The sequence below is a fragment of the Pinus tabuliformis genome, chromosome 2_2, assembly GCF_031772625.1.
Source record: "Pinus tabuliformis cultivar Carrire ecotype Pingquan chromosome 2_2, CPIR1, whole genome shotgun sequence".
In the NCBI taxonomy this organism is placed as follows: Eukaryota; Viridiplantae; Streptophyta; class Pinopsida; order Pinales; family Pinaceae; genus Pinus; species Pinus tabuliformis.
The window spans coordinates 1,046,314,685-1,046,330,860 of record NC_142300.1 but is presented as its reverse complement, the minus strand read 5'-3'; the positions used below and the strand labels follow the sequence as shown (position 1 = coordinate 1,046,330,860).

The following is a 16,176-nucleotide window of genomic DNA, read 5'->3' as shown; positions in this document are numbered from 1 at the left end:
GATGTCGATCCTACACATGCACCCCCATGATCTTTGCATGTGCATGCAAATGATTTGTTGTCGCAAGATGGGGGCTTCAATAATAGACTGATGCGTCGAAGGAGGAGACATAAATATTCACAGTGTCGCTGAACCCAAAATGCTCAGTTTCAGACATGATGTCCTTTGGAATCGAGTTCAAAGCCTCCAAAACAAGGAATTATTTGGTCGATGGTATTTTAGTAGCTGTCAGAATCTGGATATGTAGACTGGAAATATAATTTTCTTCTTCACATGCATGAAAAATGAGGATTTATATGCCATCACTCATCAGTAATATCAACAATTGCAAGATGATAGCATCAACAATGTCCATTAAAATGTCCTTTGGTACTTGAACCTTATTTAATTAAATATTGTATCAATCAAATAATAACAAGTGCATCATTGAGCTATTTCTCAAAAAAAATTGTACTAGGGGCAGAAACCTAACCCAATCATGTGTTCTTATTTTCCAAGGAAGTGACCCAATCAATGGATCTTCCACTCCACATACCTATTTTGTATCATGCTTATTATAGAGCAACATTTATGGACATGAGTTTCAGTAATGTTTGGGATGGGGCATAGGCAGTACTTTCGTAAGGTAGCCAAAGGAAAAAACAGGGTAAGTATTAGCCAAAGTTTTAATTATCCAAACTAGTAGCAAATTTATTAGGGGCAGGTTGGGTTCAAAACCAATCGCAACCCAAATATGGTTTAGACCTGTTTTAAACAATGGAATTTTGTTTATGTTTTGAATTTTTCTTCAAAATTGGGGCTGACCATTGGCGGGCTGGCCTACCTGGGGTGGGCACGTTCGAACTCCTCTGACCTTCATCCATGTGTCTTCATTGTATTGATTGATGGGTTGGGAGGGTCGGCTGGTGGGTGGCCCACCCACCATATTATGTTTAAACGTATGTCGTTGGGGGCTAGCAGGGGTGGTAGCCCACCACCCCATTTTTTATGTATATTTTTTTATTTTTATTTTATATAAAACATATTATACAAAAAATTTCTACCAAGTTTTGAGTGTCATCAACAAAATTAAGAAGGTGACAAATTTTCCCATTCTGGTGGTCGAATTGCATGCGTCGATACTTTTCCAAAATTTTGCCTCATTAGCAGCTACAACTAGGCCTAATTTCACCTGAACTTTGACCATGAATATATTGAGCATATGAACTCAGTTTTGAGTCTCATTCACGCCATTGGAATCAAGTCGATGAGCACTGCGATTGGGTCCTAGTTCCACTCCAATCCAATGACTTTCATTTTTTATCTATTTATGGATTCTGAGCATTTCCAGAGCCACCCGGATCATTACTCCCCACTAATGAGCTTTTGGGCCACCAAAATCTTTATCATTCAATTCACAAGTGGGGAAATTTCTCCCTCACTTTTTCTTTTCAATCCATTGGGACTTACTTGGATGCAATCCCTTGAAACTAATATGAAGGTACTCCACGTCTCCCCGTCGTGAAGTCCTAGTCCTCCTGTCAAGAATTATATCCTCCGGTATCTTATCCAAGTATTCAGGTGCAAAGTTGTCCACTGTAGGAAATTTTCCAACCTCTTCAGTGAAAGCTTCAAGTTTTCAACATTCACCATTGAGTACATCTACATGCATGCTGGAAAATTGTGGTGAAAAGCATTGTCTCCAATATTTTATAATATGGTTAATGGGCCATATTTCATTGGTCTCAACTTCTTTCATTCACCTTTCATTCTGTATTTGCTGATGTGGAGCCACACTTTGTCTCCAACCTGTAATTTGTGATCAACTCAGTGCTTTTTGTGTCGAGCTTTGTATTGAGCTTGAATTTTCTCTAACTGCTCCTGCATTGTGTGGTGAATCATCTGAATCCACTGAATGAGCTTTCGTTCTTTATCCCTATCATCTTGCCCACTGGAACCTTCATCTCTCCCAAAGACAATGTCTAAGGGATACTTTGGAAAATATCCAAAGCATGTCTCAAACGGTGAGCTATGAGTGGATGAATGCAATTCACGATTGTATGCATGTGGTACATAGGGAAGCTTCTTGTCATGCAACTTGGGATGCTTGCCACAATATCCTCAGAGTAAATGTATCACTGTGTGGTTGACAAACTTTGTTTGTTTGTCTGTCTATGGATGAAATTCCATTCTCCTATTTAGCTTGGTGTCCATCATTCTCCACAAACTCATCATAAACACTCCAATAAAGTGAGAATCTCAATCAGACACAATGGATGTGGGTAGCCCAAAGTGGACACATACAAATTGGAAAAAGAGATGAGAAATCTTCTCTGTAGTGACCTTCTTTTTATAAGGCATTAAGACATACACTTTTCTAAATCGATCCAAAACGACATATAAATAGTCATGACCTCTCCTAGACAAACGTAAACCACTAACAAAATCCATTATCACACTTTCCCCTGGATGACTCAAAACAAGGAGTGGTGTGTAGAGCCCCAATTTTCTATTAGTGGGCTTGCTAACTGAACTCAACACACATCCCTTTACATATTAATTCAAAATATTTTTCATGTCAGGCCAATAACACAACCTCTACAAATGACCCAAATTTTTCCCTACAACAAAGTGACCTAACACAAGAGATGTATGTGCCTCTCTGATTACATGTATTCTCTCATTGGTGGGGACACAAAGTTTGCCAAGGTGGTACAACAATTTACCTTGCAAATGGTAATTATTCACCTACAATCCATCAGTCATCTTTACATAAATCTCCTTAAAATAATTGTCATCAACATACTATTCAACATAACTTTCAAACTATAAAGAAGCATTTTGCAAAACTATAGATGAAAAAATAGGATTGTGAAAAAGCATATCTGCCACTTTGTTGTTGGTGCCCCTCTTGTATTTTATTACAAAGTGAAACTACTGGAGGAATCCCATCCATCTAAAATGACATGCTTGTTAAAGATTGGTTTGCGACTGGAGATACTAAAGGGCTAGTGATCTGTGTGAATGATGGTTTCCTTGCAAATCAAATAGTGCTTCCACTTCTTCACGCTTTGAACTAAAGTATACAACTCCTTGTCATATGTGGGATAGTTCACAACAACTTGAGAGAATGTGGCTCAATGGTAACATATAGATTTCCTCTGATGCATCAACATTTGTCCCATGGCATATCCACTGGCATCTGTCTCGATCTTAAAAGGCTCTTGGAGGATAGGTAAGGCCAAAACTGGTGCGGTATTGATCTACTCTTTCAGTGTATCAAAGGCTTTAGGTTGACTTCCTCCCCACTGAAAGGTTTTCTTCACACTTTCCTATGCATGTAAGGGGGATGCAAGGATGTAGAAGTTGGCAATGAACCTTCTCCAGTATTGTACTACACCCAAAAAGCTACAAAAATTTATAACATTGGTGGGTTTAGGCCACATTATAGTCACATTAATTTTAGAAGGATCTATCTTTAATTGTCCACCTCCGGTAATGTGACCCAACTAAACCAAAGTCATCTTACCAAATTCACACTTAGACATTTTGACATATAAATTTTCTTTTTGAAAAACACTAAGCACCTTTTTAACACACTACAACAAAACCAGCGATTTGCGCCAGATTTAGCGCCAGATTTTAGTGCATTTTTTTGTAATTGTGATGAGCAACCTGGCGCTAAATCTGGCTCTATTGTACAATTTTTAAAGCGTCCTTTTTTGCACCTGATTTTGCATCCTTTTTCACGCTAGATTTTGCATCATTTTTTACACCAAACTATGCATCATTTTTTGCGTCAAATTTTGAACCAAGATTTGCATCTTATTTTATAACAGGTTTTGCTTCTAGTTTTGTGTCATTTTTTGCATCTATTTTTCATTCTCTTTTGCTTCCTATTTTGTGTCATTCTTTGCTTCCATTTTTGCACCATCATTTGCATCAAGTTTACACTGTATTTTGAATCCAATTTAACGTCTTTTTATGCATCCATTTTGTGTCAGTTTTTGCATCTAGTCTTACGCCAGGTTTTGTATCTAGTCTTACACTAGTTTTTGCTTCTATTTTTGCACCAGCTTTGGTGCCTATCTTTGCACCATGTGTTGAATTTGATTTAGCACCAAATTTTGCATGCATTTTTGTGCCCATTTTTGCATCTTTTTTTGGACCATTTTTTACATCCACATTTACGTTTGATTTGTCTCTATTTTTCCCATCTCATTTTGCACCATATTTTGCGTCATTTGTTTCATCCAATTTTGCATCATTTTTAACACCATCTCTTGCATCTAATGTTACATCATTTTGAGCATCCAAATTTGCATTTATATTTGCATCTTATGTTGAGTCATGTGTTGTGTCCACCTTTTCATCTTATTTTGTGTCTAATGATACATTCAATTTAGAGCCATTTTTTACGTCTACTTTTGTATTTGTTTTTGCACCAAGTTTTGCATCCAATTTTAAGCTATTTTATGCCCCTTTTTGCACCATTTTTTGTGTCTACTTGTGTCCAATGTTGCACCATTATTTACACCGACTTTTTCATCCAATTTTGCATTTTTTTGGTGTCTAGTTTTACATCGTTTTCACCATCCAAATTTGCATCTTTTTTTGCCTCATTTTGTGTCCACATTTGCATATAATTTTGTGTCTGAGTTCGAGCCTAAATTTGCATGTGATTAGGAATCATTTTTTACATCCAATATGGCATCCTTGGTTTCACCTTTTTTCAGCCCCATTTTGCATCTTGTTTTATGTCTTTCTTACATCTTTTTTTTTTCCTTTTTTGCACCCAAGTTTGCATCCCAAATTTACACCATTATTTGCATCATCATTTGGCATATTAATTTGTAACGTTTTTTGCTTCTTTTTAACGCTCAACTTTGCATCTTATTTTACATCTAGTTGTTGTCTTTTTTGCATCTAATTTGGTGCCCATTTATGTGTCCTTGTTATTGCCCAATTTGATATCCTTTTGTATGCCATGTTTTGTTCCCTTCTTTGTGTCAACTATTGCACAATTTTTCACTTCTAATTTAAAACACTTTTTATGTCAATTGTTTGCATTTTGTATTAATTCCTAGTTTAACATCCAATTTTACTTTCAATTTTGCATCCATGGTTACATCCGCATTTGACTTCTTATATAGAGTATATTTTTCTTTACATATATGACCCCCTTTATAGATTCATAGTGAAATATATGATAGTTTCTAAATATCATTAAAGCAGATATCACAATTCAAAATCATTTGTAAAGAAATTTAAGAGAAATTGACAACATCCATCCAAAAAAATAACAATGTGTCATTAAAAATTTTCAAAACATGTATAAAATAGCAACATAATACTAATAAAATCAGTATTATTTTTAATCAAAACAAGTAAAATTTAAATATGATTAACAAATCAAAATATTTCATGAATATCGTTATATTAACAACATACATAAATCAAACTCATCGTATGATTACAAAATCAAAATGTCTCATTGATATAGGGTAAATTCACAACACCCATCTAAACATAACAATGTCATTCTACACAATAATTTCTTCATAAAAAACAATGCATGTGCATGCCTAGCTACCACCACCAAGATCATCCTCATGATCATCTTGACCATCCTCATTACTCTGATCCACATCATCACCAACACCGCAACTATCATCATCATCTCCTCCTTCACCACCATCATCCTCATCCTCATCCTCATCATCTCCTGATATATGTTAAACATAATTTGGATCATCGTCTTGGCAATCATTACCTATAGCATTCTGACAAAAAAAATCAATATTACATGTTAGTATTAATTACATAACACAACGCATGTTTTTGTTATACAATGTTAACCATAAAATGAGGTAAGATATACTAGCATTTGCACCAGATGTTGCAAAGGAAACGCCGTAAGGCATAAATTGAAAAATACAAATACAACAAAAGAATACTTTGATAAAGAATAAAAATATATTGAATGCTCAAATCAATGCCCCATTAACTGGAAGCATTTAGTAGACATATCTAATACAGAGACAAGCAAAAATATATAATTCTTCAAATTCTAGATGGATGCAATCACTTAGTAATGCCATGTTGAGAACCTTCCTCTACTTGTAATATCCTCTATCAGGGGCAACCTTCACGCCTCTACCTTATATCAACACTGACGAAGTTAGCAATCCCATTGGCCCATCCTATTTATCTGTCAAGTTTGAAGCATAAGGCAAGTGACTGGACACTGGTATTATACAATAAGCTGAAACCTAAACTGAACTTCCCCCATGGGCATGACGGACAAGAGATGGGGATTTTCTTAAATAGAAGAGATAGGGCAATCTTTACATCCCTACCTCATCAACACTGATGAAGTTAGCAATCCCATTGGCCTATCCTATTTACCTGTCAAGTTTGAAACATACGGCAAGAGACTGGACACTGGCCAATCCTATCAGATATCCCTCTATCAAAGCAACATTCTAATGGCCCCTGCTACAATTATACAATATCTAGAGAGCATCATTAGAAACATCCTTTGGAGAGATAAAAATGAAAACAAGTGGCCTCTACTCCATTGGAAATGGGTGGCATTTCTTAAATAAGGTATGAGGGACAGAATGCAAGATCTTTTTAGCAAGGTCCCCTATACGAAAATCTATTGATACTATTGATGGAAACACACTTTGGAATAAATAAATTAGAAGTATCTGGTGTGAGGCAAAAAATAGAAGAGATAATCAAGAAAATATGTATGCCTAAAGGTTGTATAATCTACAACGATGTGCTTCAAAGTAAAATTTTATCTAAGGTAGACACAGAAGTTTCAATTCATACAAAATTAACTATCAAATTGTTTTGTTTAGACTCTTAGAGCTAACTTTAAGTTTTAACAGCAGAAGATCAGACAGACCAGTAGTTTAGGAACTCTGCACTCCTCACCATTTTTGTATACTTATGGAGAAATTATAGATTTGTCAGATGGATGAAGATGTTTCTGAAAGCATCATTTTGCAAACATGCAAATTCTCCTCTGCGTAAACAAATAAAAGCTGAAAAAAGAGAAGAAACCAAAAAAGGGGTAGAAGTATAGGCCAACCCAATGTGAAATTTCAATATAACCTTCTCTAACCTTGTCTGATTTCTAAACAACACATTTAACTAGTCATTGATGTCATGTTTCCTCTTTGATGCTTTACATCAAATTAACTTCATCTAACCCCAGCAAGGTAGATGTGCCCACCACACCACTTCATGAGAATGTGTACACAGTTGTACGTCCCTTCATTATCTCAGATGATGCTTTTACTCTCCACCAAACTCCTCGCATGAGAAAAGCAATCTTTGCAAGGTCTCAGTTCAGATTTGGGAAGCTTTGCAAAGGCACATTGTGTTGTTTCATGATGGTAAAAGTTATTCATGAATGGCAATTTCTATCTGATTATGCTGAATCCAGGGCATCCTCTGTTATTCCTTGCTGCTTTATGGTTTTTCTGGTTTTGTTTATGGTGGTGTGAGGCTTTGTCGAGGTGTGGTGTGAGAGAGGGACCAGACCATCTTGGGCTACCCTCCTCTTGGGATCAGCTCCTACTCAGGTCTCTTTATTTTCTTCCTCTCGTCAAGTCCTTACTCCTCAGTTGGCCAGGGCACGCACTTCTGAGGTGGATTCTATCTGCAGCAGGGCCTCCTCAGGGCATACATAACCCCGAAAGCTCATCAATTGCCGTGTGAGTTGGAACTAGCATTTGAGGGTGGGAAAATGGCAATGGAAATTTGAGAGGTATCACTGCTTCACTGCTGAAAGGTCATCTATCAAGAGTAGATGTACCAGTCCCATTACAACTAGACAGCTGCAGGGAAGGGTACTCCTTTCCAAAAATGACACTAAAAACAAAATTATGATGATGATGAACATGATGCAGTTGGAATTTAAAGCCATGGACAAGCATTTGACAAGGATAAAAGTAGTCTTACTGCATGGCAAAGGCCCAACTCATCTAGACAGTCCAGGTGATCAAGCACCCATAGATGTGGAGGTTTCCACCTCCTAGTCTCCTCATGAAAATTTATGTTTTCTATCTTTACTATTATAGTAGGATTATGTGTTATATTTTGTGGCTGTTAAGCCAAGGCACTGTAGGTTTTTTTAGAACTCAGTATATTTTTTTAAAATGTATATTTTTGGACAACAGACCTCCTGTATTGCCAATGGTCCGGTTTCCCTAGTGGCAGACCAGAGGCATACAGAAGGTTGGATCATATGTGATCATCAACAGTTAATAAAAGGCCTTTAAATTACCTCCCCACCCCCTCCCAAAAATAAAAAATAAAAATCATCTATAAAGTTTAGAAACTCAATTATTGAGAAGATTTTTCGGCATAAATCACATCATAAATCATTTGTCGACGCGTTCCAAACCAACAAGTGTGGTTCATCGTCAGGACAAGTTGAAGATCCAGACCATGGCAGATTATTTTCCAACTAGCAAAATTAAATCACAACTAGGTTATTATCCAGCTAAGATTAATCAGAAATCAATTTTTTAAAAGTATGTTCTTATCAAGCCCAAATTTAATCAAACTTCAAAAGTATGTTCTTATCAAGCCCAAATTTAATCAAACTTCAATTATACCCTGAAGATGAGCTCTGCAGTGTGGTCAAAAAATTGAGGAATAATCTACTCCAACACAGCTCTCCTCTTGAATAAAATAATGTCCAGCTACCTGAGCTTTAAAGTATTTCTAACCTTTTGTATGGAAGATTTATAGAATTCATTTCCATTTTAGTTATAGAAAATCCCAATAAAGATAGTGATTGATTTCATGTTTGTACATATGTAATGAACACTTAGCACAATAGTATAGCTCAGTTTTCCCAACCCTTTCTACAGAAGGCATAATACCCAGGGAGGTTACAGGATCTATTCCCAAGTAGTTTTGTCCAGTTACCAGCTGGTATTTCAACTAGAAGTCAATTCCATTCCTCACCCAGAAAAAAAAATACAGGGAAAGGAGGGAGAAAGGGGGATTCCATCACTCTGACAATGTACCAACTTCCTCACTTGGAACAGTTAATATGTGGGCAAGTTAAGGGAACATCTTTCTCTGGGAAAATTAATATAAACAATTACTGATGCAGTTACCTCCTTATAATGGCATAAACAAAAATTTTGTTGAATTAATGTTTGTAAGGAATTATCTTTGTAAGGTTCCAATTTTGATGTACGGGCAGAATAAATTATAAACCTATCCATCAACCAAATGAGTCTTGCAAAAAGAAAGAGATAAAGAGAAACTATTCACAAAACTTACCTTTAGCATTTGATGGCCTCCACTATCACTGGTGCTGAAAAGTTGCAACATCGGTGTTTCTTTTTGTGAAGGAGAGTGAGTAATTTCACTGCCTTTCTCAAAATTTGATAAATCACCCTCCCAGCCCTGTAGTAGTCACAAAGAAACATCTTAATATAATGAGGCATTTTCCAAACAAAACCTTTTTAAAAATGGTGCATTGGATAAGGTAGCCTACGTCAGAACACTGTATAGGTCATAGAGGGAAGACCTGTAGCTGCTCTCGGATGGCAGGCACAACCTTATGCAAACTGTCAAAACAGCATGGCGCACTTCCCGACTTCACATCATTGTATGTCGAATCTATGCTTCGAATAAGACACAGTAGCTCTTTTGAAGATACCAAAACACTTAATACCTACAGATGAAAACAAAATATTACATTAGAATACAACAGACTTTAACAAATTATAAAACCGGTTTTCTGGAAAAGCAAAGAATAGAGGTAACACTGCAAAGGACACGTTCAGAAAAAGATGTTATTTCCATTACATATCTCAGTTCTAATGATACAATGAAATACGCATGGAAATTCAACTGTGAATAACCACAGTCCACCCTTTTGAATCCCATTTGATATACTTGTCAGAAAATACATTAACAAACAAAATTATACATGTACTATGAACTCCAGTATAAACTGACATAAATCTCAGCCAAATACCAAACCTGTTGAAAATTAAAGTGATCATGAATATACAACGAAAATGCACGAATGTAAATTGGATTTCAAGTATTGTTTCTATCTGGATAAAAGAAACAAATTAGAAATAATAACCACCAAATGCTACCGTTATCAAAGAAGTGAACTTGTTAGAAGATCAAGCTAAAACAGTGAAATATTGAAATCCAGGAACATTTTCAATAAGACATTAAAAAACAATCATCAAACTTGGCAGGAAACGCAAGGTTTCAGGCAAGACCACTGCCCACCCAACCATGATCCACCTAAGTAACATTGAGTTGCACTCACTTCTTATGTGACTTGAGAATGGATTACGAATGCCGACTATTGGCATATCAACATTATCCAGACAGTTATAGGGAAAGATTTGAGAAACTTAGGACTTCAATTTTCTTTGAAAGCAATAGACTTACTACACACATTCAGGACTTTTTTTGGTCAAAAAATCATTATGATTTACCAGCATGGATCCATCTTAAGCACGGATTCACATAAGTTGATATTCACATAAGTTATTGATATAGATCTTCAAGTCTTACTACACACATTCAGGACATTTTTTGGTCAGAAAAGCATTATGATTTACCAGCATGGATCCATCTTAAGCACGGATTCACATAAGTTGATATTCACACAAGTTATTAATATAGATCTTCAAGTAATTTATTTATATAAAGTGTTAACTTATTTTTTGAAAAGTATAAGGTTTAAACATCTTACTCGCATAATTTTTTTTACTTCTAATTACTTTACATGAAATTATATTATAGGTCAAATGGATAACTAATTAAACATGTATAGCATATTCTTTTTTTCTTTTTTATTATAGCCAACATTACTTTTCTATTTAGAGAATATTTTATTTTTATTTTAAGAGGGACACATGTCAACTCTAGAGTCCAAGTTGAGCACGGACATACTTACACATCACGTTCACACTGGGCTGTAAAATGAGCCTCCTAGCCCAATTATACTATAAAGACAGCAAACATGATCACTCCCAATTTGTGTTGAGAACCCTTGACAGTGCGTAAGAATATACTAAAAAACATTTTCTTCAAAATTGCATAGTCAAACCAGGTTTGGGTTGGGATCACAAGTTTGTCCATATCCATTCAATATCTATGCCCATTATACAAAGTTAGCGAAGTACCTATCAGATGTAAAATGCAAAACTCAATCCTTCTTTGTAGAACTCGTCCAAAACATGAAGCATATAAATTGCTCGCTGAATTATCAAATAGAAGTAACTTCAGTGCAATGACATCAGGCTGAATTTACCCATTGTTTCTCGAGCAATAGACATGATAATTTATGGAAATGACCCTCCACAAAAGACTGTAAATAGATGGTGTGCTTAGCTATTTGATTGGAAATCTTGTCTACAACTATTTAAACTACAATGAATTTGTCAACATAAAATAATAAGTTGGATAGGTATTTTTCAGACACAAAGCATTTGAGATCCAAAAAATAGACGCTAATCTAAATGTCTCTAATTTAAACCACAGACAATTATTTGTTTGTTGAATTAACAACCAAATTAAGTTTCAATAACACGACGTAATTTTCACATACAAAGCATTTGAGTGCAAAATAAGAAAGATAGTTTAAACGCCTATAAAATAAACCAAGGACATTTTTTGTCTGTTAAACTAATAAACAATTATATCAAATTCAAGCCTACATTTACATGCATGAAGACTGCTCATAACTTAATCTATCAGGAATGGATCATTTGTTGTTAATGTTGAATTTTTCTGTTAATATAGCACTGACAGCAAGGCAAATTCAATATTTAAAAGGCAGCAATCTACATTCGGATCTGGACAACACTTTTTCTCCTTTCCTGCTATGTGATTATTCCCATGCAAGAGGAAGTTCCAACTAATTGATTTTCACACTTCCAAAAGTAAATTCCTCATGTCTGAATTTTCTAGATACAAAACCTAGGTATAATAATCCTAATTGTTGATCCTACCTTGAAATAAGTACCTTTAATCCACCATTGGATCTTGCTTTAAATAAACATGGGGTCTTGCTTGAAGTGTCAAAGTTTATTCATCTATTCCTTGCTATTATCAATAAGACATAATAGAATAAAGGAAAGAGCAATGCACCTTGTGAGTCATCTGAAGAACTGCCTTGGTATTGATGTGCACGAACTTGTGGGCAAATACAAGAAACTGAACAACAAGAGAGCTATAAAAAGGATAATTAGCCAGAACATAGTTTTGCCAATGATCATTATATCCATAACAACTTTCTTTCGTGCTTCTTTTTACTAATGATCCCACAGAATCAGTACCAGTCTTTTGCTTTTGAAGCAAGCTACCTGAAAGTGGAGACAATCGTTGATCCCTATCCCTAAGCATCTTATTCTCTGCCTCCAAATAATGATCCTCTTCGAGAGCGGGCATCATTTCGCCTTCTTCACCAATATTCCAAGGCTGTAAATAATCCAACCATAGATCAATAATGTGTGTAGCCTTCTTCAGACAAGCACCTACTGGCCAATAACTAAAAGCTCGTAATATAAACATGTACAAAGGCCTCTGTAACAGAAGGGACCATGTAGCAGGCACAACCAAACTACTCCGTGGCAAGGAAAATGACCTCAATCTCAAGGTATCCATTTGTGATGCAGCTCTCCATCCAGAATTCAACTCTTCTTGAGGACAACACAAAGTACTGCTTACATAATTGACCAGTATTTTCACAGCCTCTGTGATTTCTACACTGGGGAGACCATACCTATGATATCGATTATTAACAGGTAACAAAATACCAAAAGACTGGCAAACCCGTGAAGGTAAGGGCGAAAAATCGTCATTCACTAACCAAAACTGTACAAAGGTATGAACAACAAACTCGGCGCGAGAAAATATCGATGGATTCTCCTCGAAAAAATGATGTACAGACACACTGGGAGCACAAAAATCAGATATAGGAACAAATTTGTGTAGATACAAATTCAGAAGATGCAAATAAGGGCTAGAATTGAACTTCACAGGCCTTCCATTGTCATGGCTACCGTGCAAACTATGCAGAGAAGACGCCCATTTCTCGAAACGAGACCGGGAAGCCTTCTTAAACCCCAATTTCATTTCATCCGAATCCGAACGATGCATAATATCATTATCTTTGCATACAGCGTAATAAGCAAACCAAAACATAAAATACTCAAATGCATTCAACTGCACCTGAATCCTCCTCCATGGCCGTCCTCCTTCAATCGGTCTTTAAATAAAGCAGGGCAGACTTCAGATAAGATATACAAACCCCTCTCCGACTGAAGCATGTGACGAATCCACGCCGGAAGGCGCTCGGATGGAAACACATAGCGAACCACATTTTCCTCGTCTGCGGCAAAGATTGACGAAAACAAAGCTCCAGACAGTGAGAGAAGATTTACGACCGCATTCGCGGAATGCTCAGAGGTCTGCGCGATCCATCCGCCAATGCCGGACGGCTGTAAGACCTCCTCGAAGCCGAAGATCTTGCGGAGCAGAACGGGGAAGCATGTTATGTAAAAATGCCTGGTCTGATCCCAGCTGTGCCTATCGATGAAGGATTCCACGACCCGGCATGAATTCAAAATATCAGACGATGATGAGGAAGCATTCAATAACAGCGAACTTAATTCTTGGGCTTCGAAAGAGAAATCTGTCGAAGGTGAAGAAGACACAGCCATTGCACCTCAATTTTACAGTCTCTCTACTGATCCGGTCGGAGGCTTAAATCCCGAGATAAACCCCTTGAATCTTCCTGAACCCTCATGCAGAACCACTAAACCCTACACTACATCGGATCGCAGCACTCACTGATCTAGTATTATAGGCATTCGAAGGTGGGGATACTCTTCTCTTTATTTCAAAATATTTGCACCGCCTTAAGTAGCTTTTCAACTTTTGCCATTTCCCTTGAAAGACGTTAGTGTGGGGTGGGGAAATTATGTTGTTTTTGAGGAGTTTTTTGGTTTGTGGGGACAGGGCCACTCTTTATGTGACCATCCGGGCAAGCGAGGCGGTAATCTTAAGTTCTTGCAGGGATATCTTATCTCTTATGGATTAATATGATTATTGATACTCTCTTATGAATTACTTACATTAGTGATAAGGATAGGGGATTAAAAATTTAAATATAATAATAAATTATATAAAAATAAATAAAAATTTGATGGGGTGTTGAGATGTGTGTTAGGTTACTGAGCGGATTTGTTATTCCGTTGTCACCCCAAACATTAAAGAGAGGGATAGTGTCGCCCACATTTAATGATAATGCACTGTTTTAATTTGGAAATCTTTGAAACTTCCTCAATTTCCTACAATTGTTGGGGTCAAATTGATGATATTTGGTGTCAATGTCGTGTTGTCGGGTTATCTATGGGATATTTCCTCTGCGGCTTCTATAGTAGTTCCTTAAGCAACGTGGAAGGTCCAAGTTGTTCTTCCATGTTGGTTTGGCCTTCCATCCTTCACTCCATTTCATGAGCTAGACTATCTACATTTTCCAAGTATTGGCAAGGTTGCATGTGGCCCGCATACCCACTGGTGGGAGTACCTGCACTTAAACTCTTCTAGGTTTATGGGAGCTCAACTCCAACAAGTATACTAGTATTGTCTTTGCTCTTAATTTTTTCCACTGGGTCAGCTACATTTATATTACTTTGGTTTGCTTGGTTTAGGATTCTTTGGGGAAGGTTCAACGTGTTATCTAGGGGTGAGGTAGCCTTGTCCTCCTCCTGCCTACGACAATCTTCCTCACATTGTGTCTTGGTTTTACCATTCCTTTGCAACTCCTTTAGCCTTTGGTTTACCTTCCACCTTTATCCCTAAAATCCTTCATTTTGTACATTGTCCATTGGCCTCACTTTGGTTTTCAATCCCCTAAAATCCTTTTGTCTTTCGAGACTTCACCAATTAGGTTCACTCGCCTCATTATCACCGTGCCTCAACAATGGATGTGGTCGAGACGTGGCTCTGATGGTTAAGGCCCTTTTGGCAAACCCTGTGCTCAGTTGCAAGCCCTAATTGTTGTTTACCTCTTCAATGCAACTACCCCCCCCCCCCGCCTTCCCACGAGAAGTCCAGGATGAAATTGTTAGAAAATCGATAATGGCAGCTTATTGTACTTATTTTCCTTTAACTTGATATTTGCTTGTGAATCTTATTTATCTTCTTTGTGTTCTTTAGTTAGATCTATTCATCAAACAATGTCAAGAACAATAATAACAACAATAGACACATATATTGGCTTTCTTCTTAAAATATGCTTCAAATGATATACAAAGACCCAAACCCTAGACCAATCCTTCTCCTAGTACCAAGTCATCCCTTCCTTAAATCCTTCCTTGATTCTACACCAAAATGTTAGACACTGCAACTTTGACCTGCCAGCTTCAATACTGCTACCCAACCTGCAACTTCGACCCTGCAATTTCGACCTTAAAGCTTCCAAGGAAACCCTAGAGCAGCCTCCTCTTGGGACCTTCCTAATAGCAAGACAACTCCTTATGAGTTCTAGATCAAGTATCCTTCCTTCTAGTTACAAGATGTTGCACTTCATCTTCCTACAACTCAGACCTGTAACTTCACTTCTTCCTGCAGCCCAGAAACCCTAGAATTTCGCACGTGTGAGAGAGATAGAGCCCAAAACAAAATATTTATGTCCTTCTTGTGCTTTCTTGGCCTTCACTCTTCTTTTCCTGCTCTTCCCAGCTATAGATCGAACTCTTTCTTGTAGATTGAACTTGTTGAGTGAGTTTTTCCAAATGAGGTTGAATTGCTTCCTTTTATATCCTTCTCAAGGGGTTGAATTCTCTCCTTTAGGCCGACTTGATTTTCCCAGGGTCGACTTGTACTTTAGGAGCTTCCAGGATTTTCTAAACTCAAAAATAATTATTTTTACAAATATATTTTTGCCCATAAGGGTCTTATAAACATGATGTTGACTCCTTTGACTCGAGACAGTAAATCCTAAGACCTAACAAACCCTATAAGCATGAAGAACATGCTTTACCTAAAACACAATCAATAATGAGCATGAAACCCATGCTTTAATAATAATATATTTTCTTTTCTTTTCTTGTTTGTTACATAGGATACATATTGAAATGAGTACAACAATTATGAAGACCGAAACTAGTTACATTTTCA

At 36.8% G+C, this 16,176-nt stretch overlaps 1 protein-coding gene across 1 annotated transcript; it reads right to left on the bottom strand.

The window, feature by feature from the left end:
- Positions 1 to 9,516: 9,516 nt before the first annotated feature.
- Positions 9,517 to 12,532, bottom strand: LOC149196950 (uncharacterized). The gene is made up of 2 exons (XM_089403808.1): positions 12,139 to 12,532; positions 9,517 to 9,691 (listed from the first exon to the last, which is right to left on the bottom strand). Exons 1-2 carry the CDS (start codon positions 12,439 to 12,441, stop codon positions 9,530 to 9,532), a joined length of 465 nt encoding a protein of 154 aa, XP_089259934.1. The 5' UTR covers positions 12,442 to 12,532; the 3' UTR covers positions 9,517 to 9,529.
- Positions 12,533 to 16,176: the final 3,644 nt, after the last annotated feature.